Source organism: Cornus florida, unplaced genomic scaffold, assembly GCF_030987335.1.
Source record: "Cornus florida cultivar Cherokee Brave unplaced genomic scaffold, ASM3098733v1 CherokeeBrave_3.0.0_Hap2_Chr03, whole genome shotgun sequence".
NCBI classification, from domain to species: domain Eukaryota; kingdom Viridiplantae; phylum Streptophyta; class Magnoliopsida; order Cornales; family Cornaceae; genus Cornus; species Cornus florida.
In genome coordinates this window covers 1,432,816-1,455,002 of record NW_026775573.1, presented here as the reverse complement: position 1 = coordinate 1,455,002, position 22,187 = coordinate 1,432,816, and the positions used below count along the sequence as shown (strand labels likewise).

The following is a 22,187-nucleotide window of genomic DNA, read 5'->3' as shown; positions in this document are numbered from 1 at the left end:
GTCAGGATGGCCGAGTGGTCTAAGGCGCCAGACTCAAGTTCTGGTCCTCGTGAGAGGGCGTGGGTTCAAATCCCACTTCTGACATTATTTTCCTTTTTTCTTGTGTCTGCTAGTTATGGACTTAAGCAAAAGAAATGTCATTGAACAATTGAATATTTTAAACTTGAAATAATTTTCTGCCTTTTTATTTTTTTTTATTTTTTATGGTTAGATGCAATGTCAGTGTTCAATCATTTACATAAATTAAAAAAAATGTCCTTGTGCAATGAATTAATAATCCCCATCACGAAATGGCACATATATGCCATTCTGAACGTGAGGAGGTATTATGCATTGTTACCCTTTCAACAGTAACAACAGCGACCAATAGCCAACATTTCCGACATGCAAAAACACAGCAATTTCTTTGGTCCCCATGACTAACTTGTCTGCACAGTCTTGCTTGTGTTCCAAGGTAAGCTCTCAGCAGTAGAAATTTCTCTCATGAGACAAAATGTTCATTATCATCCTGTTAATTGTGAGACTATATATGACACATAGTGAGTCTTAGTGACTGTTTTCATATTGCCTTGAATCTTAGAAACTCTTTTCTCAAGTGATATAAATAGAGAGATTGGGTAAAGATCTAACCTTTGATAATATTTATAGATAAATTATATAGATGTACCAATTGATGTGACAATTATTTAATGGAATACATAAAGATGAGAGAGAGTTCATTCTTATCTTTTACTGAACAAGAGTTCTTGTTGGATTCTATTCATAGAAATCCCAGCAAAAATTGCTCCATTTCTGCATCATTATTCTTATATTAAGTGATTGTTCTCGAATTCAAACTTATATTCTCATGCTACATTACCTTTTATAAAAAAAAAATATAAATAAGATTGAACTTTTCTCATTGCATCAAGTAATGAATGCTTATATATCTAATTACGATCTGGACCATTTTTGTTTGTGATGAATGGTAACTTAGGAATATGTTCATGGACAAAATATTTGATGCTATGGTATGAATCAAGCAATCTTATCCCTAGCTAGCCCCAAACTCAGACAATTAGCAATCCATGGGGTCCAAACATGCACTTGGAAGTTTGAGTCTTGTCTGAACCCTCCACATAGGCTAGAACACAGTCAAATGAGAATGCAGATATGTTCATCTCTAAAGGTTAGTGTTTAACACAAAATTAGATGGTTGGTTTAAAAAATATAGCGATGTAATTTATCTCTAGGAATAATGCTTTTACGCCAAAGAATTTGAATAATTCAATGAATATACTCGATTCTCAATGGATATGGGGCTCTCCATATCTTTCAAACTCGGCGACTTTAAAATCACTATCGCATCTCTTATTGCATGGCCCTCCGTCATGAGTTATGACTCACATATAGCCACATTATATGAAGCACCATTGAACCTACAAATTAAAGGGTGTTGACATATGTTGTGGGTCGCGACAAAGAATGGAAGGACAGTAGCGGGGACAAGTAGGATGTCTGAGTGGGCTGGTCCCCTCAACCTAAGCTAACCTCTTAGCTACAATAGAAACACAAATTAATGTGGTACTCATAGTATATAAAAACAAAGAGGTGATCCTATCAACAATGTTTTTTTCTCCTATCAAATGTTGTCCATGTCCCCCCTGTTGTCTTGCTTGTTCACTTGTGACCAATTCAGGATTCTCTCTCTCCCTTTCTCAATAATACATGAATTTCTCTTGTTTGTGGAATTCTCACATCTCGATCAATAGCAATATTTCTTAACAAAGAGCAGCAAAAACAGTAATTAAAGGAATACTGCACCAACAACAATAATACGCAACGTGTCTGGATCCTTTGCTGTAACGAAGTCTTGTTGTAGTGTGTTGAAACATAGAATAAACATGTTAAAAATGAGTTTAAATGTGTTGAAAAACGCTACATTACATCATAATAATAAAAGAAACTTCACCAAGTTTATCCCTTTCACAACCATGTTTTGCAAATAATAATTCATTGGTTTAGATGTCACTTCGGCTGACCTCCAGTATATAAAATGGTCGGAGCAGATGGCGTGGTCCTTCAGCAAAAAATGGGATTTCACGTCCTACTCAAGCTGTGGACCTGGCATCAAAACAAGGTGAGTAGCTCCTTAAAATGGCACAAAAATTCACACAAAAGAACAAAAAGAGAAAATGAGAGCCATGTGAGGGCCCTTCAAAGTCCAATATTACCACCAGGCGAGGCTACAACAAGCCAAGAACTCTTTCTTCATCATACCAATGCGATAAGGTCCTTATCTTTCATTAACAATCACCAAACATAACAGCGAGAATAAAAAAAAATTTTTGAGTCCTAGCCTTAAAGGGTGTATGAAACTATAGCATTTCTGCAAAAAAAAGAAAAGAAAAAAAGAAAGCATTTCATCCTCTGTTTTCAGTTTGAAATTATGAAGTTTCTGATTTATATATTGATAAACTTAGGTAACAACTAACAAGTGAACAACATTCAAATTGAGGGGTCTTGAACAAACACAATTGAAAAGTTAAATAAAATAAAAGGACAGAGAGAGAGAGAGAGAAAGAGAGAGAGAGAGTTCTCTTTACAAAAGATAAGACAAGTATAATCAAATTTATATTTTAATATCAGAATCTCCACAGCTCAGATTTTTGTAGCTTATCTTTGTTTTAAAAGACAAAAATTTACATATAAAACTGTGAAAAGAAAAAGAACAAAAGGACATAGAAATGGTTCTGGCTCACATCATCTTGATCTCTTCTGATGCATCCTCTCGTTTTTCTGAAAATTGAGGGGGAAAACGGTAAAAATAAAACTTTAAAAAATTCATCACTAATAATCAGACGATTGTGAGAACGAATATAGCATAAACATACCAATTGATCTTTTGCAGTGGAGAATTGCCTCGTAAATTGAGCTCTCGATATCACACCAATCACCTGTAGAACAAGACGGACCTTGTTGTGGAGATGCTTGTGGTGAATTACTCCAGCTCTGAACTTCCATCAACACCCTCGCAGTATTGCTAATGCCACACTTTTTGCTCTCCATATTGCATAAATCACTAGCAGAATATGATGTACTCAGTCGACGTGGAGATGGTTGTGGTGTACTGCTCCAGCTCTTCACTTCCCACTCTTTCCTATCAATGTCATCAACTCTAATACACTTCCTTGATCCTAGCTTCCTCCACAAAGGCTTGAGAAATCCAAAATACTTCTGCAATATTAACGTTGATGATTTTCGCCACTTTTTGAGGGAATGATAACGGATGATCATATTGGATTGAGTAACAGGTTTCGAAGGAAGTGAAGATAAAGGTGTGGTAGGAACTGAATTTGATGGACTGAAGGATTTGATATTTGAGGGCATGATGTGTCCATTAGAGAAAATTTCGTCGGCATGGACCAAAGCTGCAGGAGGCTCACAGATGGGAATGTCAAAGTAGAAATTTTGGTCTTCTTCGATGTATGTATTTGATGTTGTCATCTTAAATTTAGCTTCTTCGGAGGTGGCTTCAGTGTAGCAGTTGGCAGATGTTCTGAGGAGTTTATCTACGCCATCAAATGAAGTTTTTCTGTTTATCAACCACCTATATGAAAAGCTTTCAATGGCAGGAGGTTGTGAGGTTTCCATGGTTGGTTAGCAAATGTTGACTTGAGAGAGAAAATGAAAAAACAAAATGGTTATATAGTCACTAGTGGAATGGGACTGACATGAGTAGGAGATAGAACGACCATAATATCATGAATATCAATTACTGCAATGTTTTTCCATTCAATCAAGTCAAGCAGTGACAAATGTAACACCCACCCCAAAAAAAAAAAAAAAACTGATATATATAAAATTGAAAATGATGTTCTAGAAGTATAAATAATATATAGATTAATTTTATATAGGAATTGAATGAGGTGCAAGAATAGGTTCCGAAATAAATTTTCTATGTTAAAGATATTTTTAATGTAGCATCTAATTTTTTTAATACCAATATTAAAAGGCCAATTTGACAAAATAGTGAGCTGTGAAGCGTGCTTCAAACAGTGATATTCCGTACTTATAATATTGCAGCTATATCTTCTCTTCAGGGGATGAAACACAAAACAAATAAGAAAAACAAAGAGGCTTAAATTCAATTAATTAAATTTTAAAGGTCGGCTAGAGAGCGTCAGCAAGTCATAATATTTTCAATTTGCAGGACCAAGGAGTGTTCACACTAAAATGAATGAGCAGATTAAAAAAAAAAATCTAATTTTAGTTGACTAAACAGAGTTTGGGCTGTCTCAAATCCTAATGTTTGGTAAAAGTTCTAAATTTGCATGGAAGACAAAGTGACCTCATTACTTGGTAAAACTGACCTCATAAGTTCGCATTACAGCTCCTATATATATACATATTAAAAAAAAAAAAAAAGGTTTACAAGAAAAGTGAACCCACTATGTTTTGTGCTTTTTTAGTCTCAGGTGTAAATCATTATACAAGCGCACATATGCATTTTATGTCTTGTGTCCTATAATGCAATACATCAGTTAAAGAATACAACCGAAATAGAGAAAAAATCACAAATTATCCAAGGAAATTTCAGGCTTTTACATCCACTAACTCTGTAGTGGTTGCAAGTTTGAATCGTCATAAGGTTTGCCAAGAGAAGGTCTTGTTCTTTTCACTGAATATGCAAATAACTAATTATCAAAATATAAAAGAAAAAGAACAAAAGAAGCAGACAGCGGTCCCCTAGCTGGTCGGAAATAGAAGTGGACATCATAATGTCATTCAAGAACATGCACAAGAATTTATTTCTTCTCATAAATCTAGAACTAAAGCCTTCTGTTGGATGCATTATGTGTGTGAGTGCGTGTTTGAGGCTTTGAGCACACCGTGGTGCTAAAGATTCCAAACTTGTGCATGCTAACCGTTATGCAAGAAGTTCCATAAGCTTATGTAATTAATTGAGAAGGGAATTGAAGGTTTGTTTCAATCAATACAAAGGTGACACTATAATATACTTCAGTCATCTCAAACAACAAGCAGAGGAAAACCAACTCACCAGTTATATCGTCTTCCTAGAATGGCAATGGCATTCCTCTGTACCACCTAGAGGTTTGCGAAGTTGTTCATCAAAAATCAGATATGGATCGTAACTGATTGAAGAATCTAAATCAAACAACGTAAACTGTCAGCTGTTGATAATAAGCAGCATTACACAAGACCCTAGCATTTGATCAAAATAATAACAACAAATTCAATCTACAATGGCTTGATGAGAAGTTATAAAGTGACAGCAAGGTTCTGTAAAGCTATTTTAAGGCCATCATTAAGAAAAAGTGGATATAAAATGCCTTTTAAATAAAATGAATGTCGTTAAGCATATACCTTAGTTTGCTAGCAAGGACATGATGCTCCCATCTGATCCTTGTTTAGCCTTGGTCTGGTCTCAGTCACCTTCTTGTTTGTTTTCTTTTATTGCCCAAAATGACCTGTTATTTGGTTTTGAACCACATATATATATTTAATACATATTTAAAGATATATCTTGAATGAACTATATTTTGAATGCCAATGTACAATCTTCATACACCATAATCAAACAGAGCGCTCACTAGTTTCTTGATTTGTATGTCATTGAGATCCTAAAATGTTCCGAAAAAAGCTATGCACTCTACATTGTATTCGATGTTTCATATGGTTTATACATTTTTTTTACTTATAAAATCTATATATGTGCAAATACACGACCTACAAACACTATACTCCAAAAAGAAAAAGAAAAAGAAAAAGAAAAAGGCATATTTGGAATCAAGACGCCAGACAAAATCAACCACCAGCCAAAGGACAGTGTTGAGCTAAATCCTATAGTTCCTTGAACTGAATTAAAAGTTTTTAATTTTTCACCACATGTACTGTAAGGATAGCCTTAAACGTCCATACATCAATCCACTATTACCTACCTGGCAATCTAAAGAAATCACATCTTCAGAAATATCCAAGGTGGGGTAGTACAAATACAATAGATAAAGATTTGTTTTCCACATATAGCATTGGACAACCGTTCATAACAAGTCAAAAGATTAAAATTCAAAATTTCAATTTTGAATTTTCTAAAATTTCTAACATTTGATATTACAAAATATAAAAATTGAGAGAATTGAGGAGATGTGTTTGTCAAGGAATTACAAATCTCTCATCAAAAACCAAACATGCATACACATCCACATGAAGAGAAATACTCAGACAGAATGGAACAGCAGCAGAGGAATTCACCGTTGATCATAAACAATAGACATATGGCATTGGCACTGTTGTGATTGGTAGTGACCACGGGTCATTAGAAATTCAGGGGTTTGATTAGAAATTCAAAGGTAATAATATAGCTCTCAAGTTCTCGTATTTGGAATTAAAAGAGAATAGGAAAAAAAATGCAATCCAATTTCAGATTCATTTATCGGCAGCATAGGATGGACATACTTGATGCTCCATATGAATGGCACAATTACTGGTTGAGGTTGGAGTAACAGTTTCATACTTTCAAAGATTCCAATTTTTCTTTTCTTTCTGCATAACTTGTGAGCAATAATAAAATGGAGTAATCTTGATGCATAAATGAACTAATGTCTAAATCTAGCTCTCCAAAAGACATCAAAGTTTATAATAAAATCAATGTTTTAACTCACCATTGCCAAATAAGCCCCAAACTGCACCATCATAAATAAAGGAATTACTTTATTATTTCCTTATAATGACCTGAAACTCAAAAACCTATAAACATCATTCCTAGTAAGGTTCAAGCTAACAGTCCGGGAGCACTGGAAAACATGGCACTGGCACAATAGTCTAGATTTTTTATTTACGAAAATCTTGAGACAAAGAACTTTAATGAAATAACAAAATCTTAGTATTTGTTTTAATTGCATAAATCTCTACCTTTTTAAAAGTTTTTTTCCCCCAGGTCTTACAATATTCTATATCATCAAAAGAACGACATTTTCCAGATAAATGTACTTGTCCAACATGTTTTCGATACCATTGAGCAACAACAGGTTAATTTAGGAATCTATGTTATAATATGCAAAGTAAGACTGAATTCAAGAACATATTACCTCACAATGGCATTTGCTTGAATCCTTCTACACAATGCTTGATTGATCCAATTCAACACTCCAGAAAGTCTTTAGATGGCTTGCATAAAGCTGGACATGAGGGAGTCTGAAGAAGACCTTTTATTTTTAAAACTTTCCATGACTGTGAAATAGAAAACAATCTGAATCTAGATAATGTGAGAAAAGTAAGAAATCACACTTTTACACGCACATTTCACAAAATGAAGCCTTGAACTCTGAGGAGAGGTTGTACCATTGGACTAATGACTCGTTGGTAAGAAGTCACACTTTGAACAATAAAATTAAATAATAAAAACAGTTAACCCTAGAATTGAGTCTGATGTCCTATTCTAAATCCAAATAGCACATAAAACAATTCTAATCAATACCCTATATTTTTTTTCCTTGTAAATCAATACCCTATTTCATTGCCGATGAAATTTTTGTTTTGGTAATTATATATTATTAGTTTTGGGAAGAATTTTTTTTTGAAATGAAGAGCCTTTGTATTCTTGAATCCTTTAGATTTAAACTTGGGATTCACAGCCAAATACATGTCAGTTTGCTTCGTCTGCGAGAAATTCTTTTTCCTTCTTTTCGAAATCCAAATTCACTCCCTAATAACATTCAAGTTTCGAACTGTAAATTCACTCCTAACATTTTTTTTTCTCAGCAACCAAACAGTGATAAACAGCAAAAAGCAATACGAAGAAAAGGGCGTAAAAAGCGTTGAACTTTAACCTGGGCAAATTAATTGGGAACTAAAACGAAAAACCGGTAATAGAACAAAGAAAGAACTGATCCTCTGTTTGGCTGCTCGGAAAATGGATTACAAGAAAAGAAAAATAAGATTTTTTCCCTAGACAAAGCCACTCATTTGAATTAAGCACAGTTGAGTAGAGGTCTTCGTTCGATCGTGATCAGAGAAAGCAAAGAAGCTTGATCTGTAACTGGGTAGCAAATAGCAATATTAGCCGTTCTAGAGACGACGCCGTTTTCCAATTTTATTTATTTATTTATTGTTCTGTGACCAATTCCAAACAAGGAAACAACCTATTTTGGAGTGCCCACATTTGATCACCTCCAAATCCGCAATTGCAAGAATCTCATACAATTGGCCCATATAATAAATTTATATAGAATTTTTGTTAATAATGACATGTCTCGTAGTGTTCCAATCAGTTCAAAATAAGAGGACCTTTAATTGATACTTGATTTCAAAACAAAAAACCTTATAAAAATGTTGTGCCTACAATTTATTACCCTTCTATAATCTTTCCAAAATTTTGCATTTTTGCACTCAAAATTCTGAAATGAATCATTTTAGTAGTAACATAGGAGTTTTATGGAATGGGTTCAAAACCTACCATCTATCTGAAGAAGCTTTTGAACTCTTAGGGTTGATAACAACCCTAACCAAAACTGTTTTGATGTGTTCAAAACCTATCACCCATCAAAAGAAGCTTTTCAACTCTTAAGGTTTGGTAGCAAACTAGCAACCTTAAGCAAAACAGTTCGGATGGAATTGACTTGTTCAAAACCTAGGATTCTATTGTCAAGAGTTTAGGTTCGGTGGACATAAACTAAGAGACAATGATTCCATTTTGTAAGTTCTGCCGTCTACTCAAAGAAAACACCATTGATAAAAATCCTGAGACATAATTCCATTGAAGCTAAGCCACACTTTTAAGCATAAGCACAAAATACTAGTAGTTAGAGTAGGGACACCATTTCTCTTATAAAAGCATGCCTCCATAGCAGTACTCTCAGCACAGAAAAAACCATAGTTTTTAAGTGTATAAGCACCTAGCTAGCCTGCATTAGAATGGCTAATCTATCTGCAATATCCATATCATTGCTATCTTTAGTAATGTTGATGCTTTCGAGGGGTTGCAATGCCGGTGAAATTGCTATTTATTGGGGTCAAGATGGAAACGAAGGCACACTAGCAAAGACTTGCGCCACCGGGAATTATGAATATGTGAACATTGCTTTTCTGGCAACTTTTGGCGATGGTCAGGCTCCGCTGATCAACCTTGCTGGTCATTGCAATCCCTCCAGCAATGGCTGCATCGGATTGAGTTCTGATATCAAATCATGTCAAGCAAAAGGAGTAAAAGTGATCCTTTCTATTGGAGGAGGAGCCGGGAGCTACTCTCTTACCTCTGCTGATGATGCTTGGCAAGTCGCGACTTACCTTTGGGACAACTTCTTGGGGGGAAAAGCATCTTCGCGGCCTCTTGGTGATGCTGTTTTGGATGGAATTGACTTTGATATTGAATTAGGAACGGATCAACACTGGGATGATTTAGCGAGGTTTCTTTCTGCATATAGTTATAAGGGCAAGAAAGTGTACTTAACAGCAGCCCCTCAGTGCCCTTTTCCTGATGCATTGGTGGGAGGTGCCCTTAAGACAGGTCTTTTTGACTATGTTTGGGTACAATTCTATAACAACCCTCCTTGCCAGTACAGTTCTGGTGATGCTAGTGACCTTCAAAGTGCATGGAACCAGTGGACTTCTGATATCCCAGCCACCAAGATCTTTTTAGGCCTACCTGCAGCTCCTGAGGCAGCGGGAAGTGGCTTCATTCCTACGAATGATCTCACTTCACAAGTGCTTCCTGCAATCAAGGCTTCCGACAAGTATGGAGGAGTGATGCTGTGGTCAAAATTTTATGATGATCAAACGGGATACAGTTCTTCTATTAAGAGTGATGTTTGAAAGTCTAAACCATTCTCTATTAGCTGCTTGCGAATAAATTTTTTGTCGTATGATTTCTGTACTTATAGATGTACTTAAACTCTCTACTTGTATAACAGTTCCCTATAAACTTATGTTGAAGTTTTTGTATTATTTCTACATGTCTCCATTTTTTCTGTTTTCCAAAAATGCAATGCTAATAACCATCAAGATGGATAAAAAAGATAAGCAGACTTGCCGTCTCATGAGGATCTCAGAATTATAGGGTAACCACTGAAAAGGATGAAAACTCTTAAGCAAGAGCAATCCATTAATCTCACATATAGCGATGAAAGAGCAAAAGTTTCCAATGATCCAAGTTTAAGTCTAAGGAGAGCTTTCCCGTTATCAAGCCCTGTTCATCAAAGCATGGTGCATTTAAATCTAACCTATTGCGAAATTTAAGAAATAGCATAAAAGCATGGATTAGTTATGAATGGTTGGTTTCATCTAGTAATCAAACTGTATCCAATAATTTTGTAAAGCAGATATAATTCCAAGCATGTGGCACAGAATTGTCTTGAAAGTTCAACATCTCATTGGTACAAAAATCAATTAGTAAATGTTCTTGTGAATTAAGTGTAAGGATATGAACTCTGACGGTCAACCCCAAACAAAGTTTCCATGGAATTATAATGGAGTCTCTACCTAAATCAGAGAAGAGATCAGCTCATCTTAAATATATTTAAGACCACCAAAATACTAGTTGGTAGAAAAAATTAAAGTTTGTGCTTCCGAAAAAAATATTAGTTACGCAAACTTTTTCATGCACTGAGTTTGCCCATATAATAAATTTATATAGAATTTTCATACAAAATGACATGTCTTGTATGGTTCCAATCACTCCAAAACAAGAGACCCTCTAATACAATACTTGATTTCAAAACAAGAGACCTTTTTTGAAAATTGTGTGTCTAAAATTTACCCTTTTATAGTCTGTCCAAAATTTTGCATTTTTGCACTCAAAATCCTGAACTAAAGAAATTTAGTAGTAACATAGGAGTTTATGGAATGTGGCTCAAAACCTATCAGCTATTAGAAGAAGCTTTTGAACTCTAAGGGTTGGTAGAAACCCTAAGCAAAACAGTTTGGATGGAATTGAATTGTTCAAAACCTATCATCTATCATAAGAAGCTTTTGAACTCTTAAGGGTTGGTAGAAACCCTAAGCAAAACAGTTTGGAAGGAATTGACTTGTTCAAAACCTATCATCTATCATAGAGAGGGTGTGTAGAAACAAAGTTTAGGTCCAGTGGACAGAAACTAAATGACAATGATTCCATTTTGTAAGTCCTAACCTGCCGTCTGCTTAAAGAGAACACCATTGATTAAAATTTTGAGACACTGAGTTATAACTGCATTGAAGCTAAGTCACCCTTTTAAGCATACGCACAAAATAGTAGTAGTTAGAGTAGGCATACCCATCTCCTATAAAAGTATGCCTCTATGGCAGTCTTAGCACATCTGTAACAATTATATTCAAGTGAGTGTATCAACACCTAGCAAGCCTGCATTACAATGGCTAATCTATCTGCAATACTCATGTCATTGCTATCTTTGGTAATGTTGATGCTTTTTAGAGGTTGTAATGCTGGTGGAATTGCTATCTATTGGGGTCAAAATGGAAATGAAGGCACATTAGCAGAGACTTGTGCCACCGGGAATTATGATTTCGTGAACCTGGCTTTTCTGGCAACTTTTGGCAATGGTCAGACTCCGGTGATCAACCTTGCTGGTCATTGCGATCCATCCAGTAATGGCTGCATTGGATTGAGTTCCGATATAAAATCATGTCAAGCAGAAGGAGTAAAAGTGATACTTTCTATTGGAGGAGGGGCCGGGAGCTACTCTCTTACCTCTGCTGAAGATGCTAGGCAAGTCGCAACTTACCTTTGGGACAACTTCTTGGGGGGACAAGCATCTTCGCGCCCTCTTGGTGATGCTGTTTTGGATGGAATTGACTTTGATATTGAACTAGGAACGGATCAACACTGGGACGATTTAGCGAGGTTTCTTTCTGCATATAGCAATCAGGGTAAGAAGGTATACTTAACAGCAGCCCCTCAGTGCCCTTTTCCTGATGCATGGGTGGGAGCTGCCCTTAAGACGGGTCTTTTTGACTATGTTTGGGTACAATTCTTTAACAACCCTCCTTGCCAGTACAGTTCTGCTGATGTAAGTAACCTTGAAAGTGCATGGAACCAGTGGACTTCTGATATCCCAGCCACCAAGATCTTTTTAGGCCTACCTGCAGCTCCTGATGCAGCGGGAAGTGGCTTCATTCCTGTCGATGATCTTACTTCACAAGTGCTTCCTGCAATCAAGAGTTCTGCCAAGTATGGAGGAGTCATGCTGTGGTCCAAATTTTATGATGATCAAACAGGATACAGTTCTTCCATTAAGAGTGATGTCTGAAAGTCTAAAACCATTCTCTATTAGCTGCTTGGGAATAAATTATTTGTCATAATATTTGTATACGTATATATGTATGTAAACTCTGCTTGGAAAACACTTACATAATCTTATGTGGAACTATTTGAATTATTGCTACATGTCCCCCCATTGCTCCTGTTTTCCAGAAATCCAATGCTAATAACCATCAAGATTGAGAAAATATGTTTAAATGTAACATCTATCGATGAAAACTCACTGAAAAGGATGAAAACTCCCAAGCAAGAGCAATCCATTAAATCTAACATATAGCAATGAAAGAGCAAAAGTTTGAAGTCTAAAGAGAGCTATTGCCAAATCTAAAAAATAGCATAAAAGCATTGGTTAGTTATGAGTGGTTGGTTTCATCTAATAATCAAAATGTATTCTAGAGATTTATAAGTAAAGATAAATTCCATGGCCTCAAATCCAACTCACAAAATTTTCTTTTGGTTTATGGTAGATATAATTCCAAGCACGTGGGACGTGGCACATAATTGTCTTCAAAGTTCTAGATCTTCGTTGGTACTAAAATCGAGTAGTAATTGTTTTTGTGAATTATTTGAAAGGCTCTGAACTCAGACCGTCAACTCCAAACTAAGTTTCCAAGGAATTTTAATGGAGCCTTTACCTAAATCAGAGAACCAAGATCAGCTCATCTTATACATGTTCAAGACCACCAAAATACTAGTTATTTGAAGAAATTTAAGTTTGTGCTTCTGAAAAAGATTAGTTGTACTATTGTGCTCCTTTTACGTTCTGGCAGCCAAAGTGACAGAGGTAAAGAAAATAATATTTGGAATCACATGGAAAACATTTCATGGCAAGATCAAATTTTACCATGGCCTTGTATAATTTCTGAACCACTCTTTATTGGATATCTCTTCAAATGGGCAACAAGATCAAATTTTATTCTATCCTAGATAAAGTTGACCAGTCTTGCATTAGTTTATCCCTAACATGCTATGCCAACAAGTTGCATTGTAGTTAACATATTACAGATAGGGCTAAAAGAAATAGGACTGTCATCTTATTTGAAAAACATTCCAAATATTCTTTTCCACATGGTCGTTAATTAGGAGAATAAGAGAGCACTCTCAAATCTCTATATGACCTCATTGCAAAATTTTCTCTTTTGCTCATGTATTCTTGGCAATCTTACAGATTAACTCAGATTTAATATCACATTTTTGTGTTTTACTTCAGCAAGTATTTTTTTCTTTCTTTCTTTTTTTTTTTTTTTTTGGTTGACATTGAAGCATATTATTATGCTAGAGCTATGAAGCTTGCCTAATTATAAAAGAAAATGAAAGGGCTTTTAAAACAAATTTCATCATGCATCTTTAAATTTGATTTTGTTAGTTTCACCTTTCCTCCTCCATCTCTGTCAATAACCAAGCATTTTGATTTTCTTTCTTTCTTTCTTTCTTTCTTTCTTTCTTTTATTTTTATTTTTACTAAATCTATGCACCATTTTTTTTTATAACTAAATTTATGCACAGAAAAAGGTGAAAAATTTACCTTGTTTAATGACTACAAGGTGTAAAAGATTAGTAGAAATGAAATTGGAGAGAGCTAGATATACGCTGTTTTGGCAAATTCTTAACTAGGTTAAGCTTTTGTGCAAGTTGTTGATTAACATTGTATTGTCTCAGAGCCTTAATTTTGTCATGGTTCAAGTGTCTTTCTTTACATTTACACTCTGTTCTATTTGTCTGACATGTGCTAGAGGTCATGATAGCTTAATTTTATATGCACTTGTTGGCTCATTATATGTTTCCCAATGGTTTTAAGCTTTTGGCATAAATGGTTGTGTACAACAAGAAGAGACAGAATATATCTCTTATATAAATGAAATGTATCTACAGAAACCTATTTAAAACATGCATTGACCCACTGTATATAAGAACACATACTAAAGACAGCAGTGATAGGGACTGTTTTAGCTCTAAACATCCACTTTCATGATGTTAACCATATCCTGAGTGCATGTCATAAATAGATAGAGGTCAATATACAACTAGAAAAGAGCCAATAGCAATAATATATATATTAAAAAAATAATAATCTTTCCACACCCCGTATACGCAATACCACTTATGATTGAGATTTAAATCTAAAAAACTGGAATTAATTTTAAGCTACGCACCAAATTAGGATAAACAAAAACATGTAAACATCATAGCAGGATTGCCCTCTCCTATAAAAAGCAAATAATCTAGCACTGATGGTAACAAGATCAACAAAGCTTGAGTGAATTCTATACCAATTGTCAGCAAAATGGCATTTAAATCTGCTATTTCACTAGCATTCCTACTTTCAGTAATGCTAATACTAGTGGTAGGTTCAAATGCCGGTGGAATTGCTATCTACTGGGGTCAGAATGGAAATGAGGGCACCTTGGCCGAGACTTGTGCCACTGGCAACTATGAATTTGTCAATCTTGCATTCCTTCCAACATTTGGCAATGGACAGACTCCAATGATCAACCTTGCCGGTCACTGTGATCCCTACAGCAATGGCTGCACTAGTCTGAGTTCGGACATTAAATCATGCCAAGCAAAAGGCATCAAGGTAATGCTGTCCATTGGGGGAGGGGCCGGGAGCTACTACCTCACTTCCTCCGCGGATGCTAGGCAAGTTGCCACTTACCTTTGGAACAACTTCTTGGGAGGACATTCGTCCTCTCGCCCACTAGGTGCAGCTGTTTTGGATGGAATAGACTTTGACATTGAGGGAGGAACCAACCAACATTGGGATGACCTTGCAAGGTTCCTTTCAGGATATTCTAAAAAGGGTAAGAAGGTGTACTTGACTGCAGCTCCTCAGTGTCCCTTCCCGGATGCTTGGGTTGGAGGAGCCCTTAAGACAGGACTTTTCGACTATGTTTGGGTTCAATTCTATAACAATCCTCCCTGCCAATACAGTTCAGGAAGTATTGGTAATCTTGAGGATGCCTGGAAGCAATGGACTTCTGATATTCCGGCCACGAAAATTTTCTTAGGACTGCCTGCAGCTCCCGAGGCAGCTGGAAGTGGATTCATTCCGGTAGGAGACCTCACTTCTAAAGTGCTTCCAGCCATTAAAGGTTCTTCCAAGTATGGAGGTGTGATGCTGTGGTCTAAATACTATGATGACCAAACAGGATATAGTTCCTCCATTAAAAGCCATGTCTAGAAACTTTATTTAGTCATTGCATTATTGTGTGTGTACAACACATACCTCATGTAATGTCACTATCTATTTTATGTGTATTTATTTCATCTATAAATTTATGACATATGCAGTCAACCTATATAAATTTATGAGCTTGTGAGCTTGTGAAGTTCTCTTGCCTAATTACAGAATACAAGCCTGAGCAGAGCAAACATCAATCACTTTTAGCATATATGAAATTAGGACATGACCCTACCATATATTTTACATTACATAGTGCTTAGGCAAATTATTACAACCTTGTTTGATTATTATTTTTAATTTTTTTTACCATGCAAGAAACTCACACACCAAAAATAAAAATAAAAATAAAATTCACCTATTCACCCCTAATAATTTGCAGGCATATGATCAAATGGGCTTTTGGACAATGCTAAATCTTAGCATCAACCAACTCATAGAATTGTCATTAATTGCTTGATTAATCAGTTGCTTCTTAATTGATATCTTGGTGGCATGGAGCAATTATCCATTTTAGTAGGGGCTGAAGATGCAATTATGATCTGGATTAATTCAGACTTAACTTGAAGATCCATACCCCACACATTTATATACATATACAACTTGAAACTCCTTACCCTACACATTATATATATATGTACATCAATATACACCATTCATTTAATATTCATTTTTTGAAGACCATTTCAATTATTGTTACTATTTTACTTGTTGGTGAATGAGGTAATCTAATTTGAATACATTTAGAAGTACATTTGCATAATTCAAACTGAAAGGAAGATATTAGATATTTTTATCCAGCTCAGGTGCCAATTGAAGTTATATAATAAGATCTCTGCTATGTTTTTTTGTGTGTACATAGCAGGTTTCTTCTTATTTAAATCATCAAAACACAAAGTATACAGACCCCAAAAAAGGAAATAAAAACTAAGAGCAGAAAAATCAACTTTACATTAAAAATAACCAAAATAATCCTATTATAGTACAGTATCTTCCAAAGCAGGTTTCTAATTAAAGAACGGACAAAAGGCACAGCATTGGGAATTACATTTAACGTTTGTCATTTACACCCATGACAGTTATACTAGATGCTTATTATGCACAAACAATTAAAATAAATAATTAAAATAATAGACTACTCCAAAACAGGGCATTTAAGGCCTTTCTATACTAACATATGAAGATGTGGGAAATGAGTTGATTAAATCAAATTAGAATACCAAACCTAACAATTAGAATAGTCATTCTACCTGCATGTTTGGGCACAAGAACAGCATAGCTCGCAAAATTCCAGCTAGATATACTAATTAAAACTTTAGCGGACTAAGTTCAAGTAAGTATCTCGATTCGAGAAAGTATATCATATCCCGGTACTTGACATGTGATACCCTTTTTAATGAAAACTCTTCATTTCTTTTTAAAACTCTCCCTCTCCTCTATTATAAAAGAAAATAAAGAGCTTTTATTAAAAGAGTATCACGTGTCAAAATACCTAGAGTAGTTTATACATTCTCAATTATAGAGATACCCTCCTATAAAGAGTACCACATATCAAATTACAAGAGCAGCGTCCTTTCGGATCAACAATATTTTTAGGATCATTTTTCCCGAAATTAACTATACTTAAAAAAACTCCCCAATACTCTGTTGGTCTTAACCAGGCCTCTGCAAAATTCTCTGAATCTATGCCAATCCATCTTATGTACTATAACAACAGTATGTCATTCCCACCATTGAAATTTGGTTTCGGTCCATAGTGAATTTGGTACTGGTCTGTGCATCCCACCAAGTAAATTAATTGTTCCTTTCCCAACATAGCAAACTAGGTGTTTCTATGTATCTCTCTCCAAAGTTGGCCTCCATGCATCCACCTTGTATATCAAACTTGGTATCAATTTCCCAATATGAAAGCAAACAAAGCAATAAAAAAAAAAAAAGGCAATCAAACAAAAAGGGAAAGGAAGAAAAAAAACACAGATTTTTGTTTCCAATCCCAAATTCTCTAAATAAGCTCAAGGAAATATAAAAAACACTTTATAAGTTTTTTAATTTAATAAATAGTTATTTAATTTTGCTGAAAATCTAAGTGAAAGAGAGTCGAAGAATTACAAAGTACAAAATTTTAACAAATATTAACAGTTGAGAGAAAAAAACTGAGGTAATTAAAAGAAACTTATATTAACAGTTGTATTTATTTGGTATTTAATGTAATACACAAAGCATAAATAATTTATTAATATATATATATATATATATATATAACACTGACATAAAAAAACTTGTATTGACTAATATTTATTACCAGGCATAAATAATTCATTAATATATATTAATAAAAAACTAATATTAAAGAAATTTGTATTAACCAATGCAAGAGTAGATGTATTTATTTGGTAATTTATATAATACACTAAGCATAATTACTTAATTTAATTAAATATATAATTAATGAGATATGAAGTCTCTTCTTCTATTTACTCTGTTTGGTAGGAAATAAAAAAATTGGATGGAAGGGACAGAAAAATGGATGGATGAGACATCCCTAGAGATGTATATTTCTTCTTTTTGTTTGGTTGGATAAAAAAGAAGAGAATAAAATCATAATTTACCATGTTTGTTGTTGATAGAGAAGAAAAGAGAAAGTTTTAATTATTTTTACCATTATATTTAATAATATTTATTATATTATAATTTATAAAGGATAATATTGTAAAACTTGTATAATTTAGGATAGTATTTAATTTAAAATTTATATAATAGTTTACTTGTCTATCACCTTTTCTTCCGACCATTTTGGAGATAAAAATTTGTAAAGGTGGAATGATGAGTCAAAATTTATATTCTTCTTTATTTCTCTATATCATCTCTAACGAACAAACGAAGTTTCATTTCTTTCTATATTTTCTCTACACCTCTTCATTCCTACATAATATAGCCGCCCTACAAGAGTAAAAAAAGTAAAAAATAAAAAGATAAAAAAATTTTTATGTGATTTTTGTAAAGATATAAATCAACCGTCTTGAATCTTGATTCGAAGTTAATTTGGGTTAATTTATGCAAGTTGATTATATGAATTATTATTCTTTTCTAATCTACAGTTGATTATTTTACTCACTTTTTAACCAACTTTAAATAATTGTGCAATAACTAAGCGAAATCTCTTATGAATTTCTCCATTTAGGAGACGAAATCTCCTAATAACATTCATTATTTCATTTAAAAAAAACATTATATATAACATAAGTATTTTTTTTACGGACTAGAATATTTGTTTGATTGAATGAAAACCAAATAACCAACTAATGCAAATTATGCAGGTATTAAGCAAAAAAAGAAATCTTTACACACGAGTGAAAAAATAAAATTGTCAATACTTTAGTCCTTTTTTAACCAACTTTGAATAAATGTACAATAGCTAAAAATGAAATCTCTCTTAATTTACTATGTCAAAGCGAAAAAAATCTACATCCATTATACCATTTGATAAAAGACTAGATAAGTTATTTTTTTTCTAAACTTTTGACGGTCTAGCACGCATTCTTTTTATCAAGTTGTTTGGTTGAACCGAAAAGAAAGGCAAACCAATGAAAAAGTAGTCATGCAAATGAAAATCTTTACACAGAGGAGAAAGTAATCATGAAAAAAAAATATCTTTATACCACTGTACGAGAAAAAGTTAAAGAGAGAAAAAAAAAAAAAATTATTTTTCTATTTTTGATACTTTTGTCATTTTAATAAGTTACGAATAAATATAAAGAACTGATATTTACACGGAACACTTGTACTGAATTAAAAATTAGTTATTTATACTAAATATAAGTAAAGGGTTCTATTTTCTTATTTATTGTATAATTAACAAATTAAAAAGATAAATTTAGCAATCTAGTACCATTATTCGGTGCAAAAATTACCTCTTTTATACACCTTTTTTATTTTTTTGGGACAGAGATAGTATTTTTATTTTTTTATTTTGACAAATAATAACAGAAAAACAATGGAGATAGAGGGATTGATCGACCCACCACGAGGTAGACTTTTTTTTTTTCTATTTTTGGTTAATGGGGTTAAGACTTCGTTTTCAGTCGGTCGTCCGTCTAGAAGTGTTGCATGAGTCACGATCAACTTTGGTAAGTATTGTTGTGCACCGTTGGATAAAATTCCGATGACACACCCAATCTCCGGATTGGATCGTACGTTAATCTCCGTAATAGACCACCAAAAGACGACATTAAAGTCAAGAAAACTCGTTTTAAAGAACGAACACCTTCGCCACTTGTTCCTAAAATATGTAGCCGATGTTATAATGACTTTTAAGAGCAGATAGCTACACAATTTGCGCGTCGATATTTCTATATCACCTGTGTTGGATCTTCATCACCGCCGTTAATATCTGCCTATCAACCAAGTGACTCACATGTGATTGTGCCCAGACTACCCTCTTCATTCGTTCGTACCATCTTCGCGTTGGGACAGTAATTTACAAGATTACCCTTTTCTACACCGTTATCTTGTCATGTTTGGACAGTAATTTACAAGGTTTCAAAGACAGTCAACCGCAAGTGACTCTAGTTCACCCTGGTGTTTCTTAGCCCAGTCCATCCTGGTGTTTCTTAGCCCAGTCCACAAACGGCTGTTCTCTAAAAACGTGTAGCCGATTCGCTGTCAACACAACTTCAAAACTTCTGGATTATATATATACACGCCAACAACACATGGTGTTTTCACATCAAGCCGCTCTCTCTCCTCTCTCTCTTACAACTTATTTTAAGTTCTCTTGCTTTCATCAGAATCACCCCCAACAATATCTATCTCTTTGTGGGTAATTTGATTTGATTCATAAGTTTTGGTTTGGCTTTGATACTTTGGTTTGATTTATTTGAAAATACATACATATATATATATATATATATATATATATATATATATATATTGTGGGTGTGTGTGTGATATTTGTTTTTGACAATGGTGGGTGAAGAGAGAAAGTACATTTCAATTGAAGAGCTGAAAGAGCACAACAAAGCTGGTGATTTGTGGATCTCAATCCAGAGCAAGGTCTACAACGTGACGGATTGGGCGAAAGAGCATCCGGGTGGGGATATTCCTCTCCTGAATCTGGCTGGGCAGGACGTGACTGATGCGTTCATTGCTTTCCATCCAGGTACGGCATGGCAATATCTTGACAAGTTCTTTACTGGGTATCATTTGAGTGATTTTGTGGTCTCTGAGGTGTCCAAAGATTACAGAAGACTTGCTTCTGAGTTTGCCAAATCTGGTATGTTTGAAAAGAAAGGACATGGTGTGATCTATTCGTTTTGCTTTGTTGCTTTGATGCTTGCTGCAACTGTTTATGGTATATTGTGTTCAAATAGCTTCTGGGTTCATATGATCTGTGGTGGGTTGTTGGGTTTTTCATGGATTCAAGTTACTTATGTGGGTCATGATTCTGGGCATTATCAAGTAATGATTAACAGTAGATGTAATAGATTTGCACAAATCCTTACTGGGAATTGCCTTACCGGAATCAGCATTGCTTGGTGGAAGTGGACACATAATGCCCACCACATCTCTTGCAATAGTCTTGATTATGACCCTGATCTTCAACACCTGCCTGTTTTCGCGGTGTCTACAAAATTCTTTGATTCGATCTCGTCTGTCTTTTATGGTAGGGAGTTGACATTTGATCCACTGGCTAGGTTCCTAGTGAGCTATCAGCATTGGACATTTTATCCGGTGATGATTGTTTCTAGGTTTAATCTTTATCTACAAACTTTCTTGTTGTTGTTCTCCAAGAGGAAGGTGCCTGACAGAGCTTTGAACATATGTGGAATCCTTGTGTTTTGGACTTGGTTTCCTCTTCTTGTTATGTGCCTACCCAATTGGACGGAGAGGGTGTTGTTCGTGCTGGCGAGCTTTGCGGTTACCTCAATTCAACATATTCAATTTACTTTGAACCATTTTTCTGCTGATGTTTATGTTGGATCGCCTAAGGGGACCGACTGGTTTGAGAAACAGACGGGTGGGACAATTGACATCTCATGCTCGAGATGGATGGATTGGTTCCATGGTGGGTTGCAATTCCAGCTAGAGCACCATTTGTTCCCCCGATTGCCCCGATGCCATCTGAGAAAGGTCTCTCCTATTGTAAGGGAACTTTGCAAGAAGCACAATTTGCCTTACAGGAGTTTTTCCTTCTTTGAGGCCAATGTGAGGACAATCCAGACTCTTAGGGCTGCGGCCCTGCAGGCTGATGATCTCACCAAACCTCCGAAGAATTTGCTCTGGGAAGCTTTTAATACTCATGGATAAGGTCTTGATATGGCCTGGTAAGATGTCACTTTTGCCTTTGTTTGAGACCACCATATTTTATGGGGGTCATTTAGTTTGTTTCATTTGGTCAGGACACTTGGTATGTAGTTGTTATTCCATAGTGGCCTTTTTTTTGTTGCAATCTGTTGTTATATTTCACAATCTGCCTCTGATTCAATATCTGATCGGGATATGTTTATTTATATCTTTGACATGAGCTAGTGCACAGGGGTTAACTACATGATAAATAATATTTCATTCTTCTTGGACTTGAGTATATATGTTAATCTTCAGGCAAATCTTTCCTAGTTGATGAATTGAGGTGCATAGTTTCACAAGGATTTGTTTATATATCGTTGGGGAAAAATTAGAGTATATATCATTTTTTTACTAAATTAAAAGAGATATGATGAGACAAGGGAGGGAGATGATCAACATCTGTCA

The 22,187-nt window shown here is 34.8% G+C and overlaps 5 protein-coding genes and 1 non-coding gene across 6 annotated transcripts; 5 read left to right on the top strand and 1 right to left on the bottom strand.

Annotated features, from left to right (window-relative positions):
- Positions 1 to 84, top strand: TRNAL-CAA (transfer RNA leucine (anticodon CAA)). Its single transcript has one exon. It is a non-coding gene; the product is annotated as a tRNA-Leu (tRNA).
- Positions 85 to 2,575: 2,491 nt separating this feature from the next.
- On the bottom strand, positions 2,576 to 3,786 carry LOC132298951 (probable membrane-associated kinase regulator 6). The gene is made up of 2 exons (XM_059795332.1): positions 2,874 to 3,786; positions 2,576 to 2,778 (listed from the first exon to the last, which is right to left on the bottom strand). Exons 1-2 carry the CDS (start codon positions 3,631 to 3,633, stop codon positions 2,738 to 2,740), a joined length of 801 nt encoding a protein of 266 aa, XP_059651315.1. The 5' UTR covers positions 3,634 to 3,786; the 3' UTR covers positions 2,576 to 2,737.
- A 5,130-nt stretch (positions 3,787 to 8,916) lies between these two features.
- LOC132298589 (acidic endochitinase-like) lies at positions 8,917 to 9,813 on the top strand. The gene has a single exon (XM_059794990.1). It carries the CDS (start codon positions 8,917 to 8,919, stop codon positions 9,811 to 9,813), a length of 897 nt encoding a protein of 298 aa, XP_059650973.1.
- A 1,535-nt stretch (positions 9,814 to 11,348) lies between these two features.
- LOC132298588 (hevamine-A-like) lies at positions 11,349 to 12,245 on the top strand. The gene has a single exon (XM_059794989.1). It carries the CDS (start codon positions 11,349 to 11,351, stop codon positions 12,243 to 12,245), a length of 897 nt encoding a protein of 298 aa, XP_059650972.1.
- A 2,295-nt stretch (positions 12,246 to 14,540) lies between these two features.
- On the top strand, positions 14,541 to 15,437 carry LOC132298950 (hevamine-A-like). The gene has a single exon (XM_059795331.1). It carries the CDS (start codon positions 14,541 to 14,543, stop codon positions 15,435 to 15,437), a length of 897 nt encoding a protein of 298 aa, XP_059651314.1.
- Positions 15,438 to 20,030: 4,593 nt separating this feature from the next.
- On the top strand, positions 20,031 to 22,022 carry LOC132298947 (delta(8)-fatty-acid desaturase-like). Its single transcript, XM_059795330.1, has one exon. The coding sequence runs from the start codon at positions 20,400 to 20,402 to the stop codon at positions 21,741 to 21,743; it is 1,344 nt and encodes a 447-aa protein (XP_059651313.1). The 5' UTR covers positions 20,031 to 20,399; the 3' UTR covers positions 21,744 to 22,022.
- Positions 22,023 to 22,187: the final 165 nt, after the last annotated feature.

Coding starts and splice junctions, on each gene's coding strand:
- LOC132298947 (XM_059795330.1), top strand. CDS start 20,400: ATGGTGGGTGAAGAGAGAAAGTACATTTCAATTGAAGAGCTGAAAGAG.
- LOC132298588 (XM_059794989.1), top strand. CDS start 11,349: ATGGCTAATCTATCTGCAATACTCATGTCATTGCTATCTTTGGTAATG.
- LOC132298951 (XM_059795332.1), bottom strand. CDS start 3,633: ATGGAAACCTCACAACCTCCTGCCATTGAAAGCTTTTCATATAGGTGG. Junction 2,779..2,873: donor CCACTGCAAAAGATCAATTG/GTATGTTTATGC, acceptor CTCAATTTTCAG/AAAAACGAGAGGATGCATCA.
- LOC132298950 (XM_059795331.1), top strand. CDS start 14,541: ATGGCATTTAAATCTGCTATTTCACTAGCATTCCTACTTTCAGTAATG.
- LOC132298589 (XM_059794990.1), top strand. CDS start 8,917: ATGGCTAATCTATCTGCAATATCCATATCATTGCTATCTTTAGTAATG.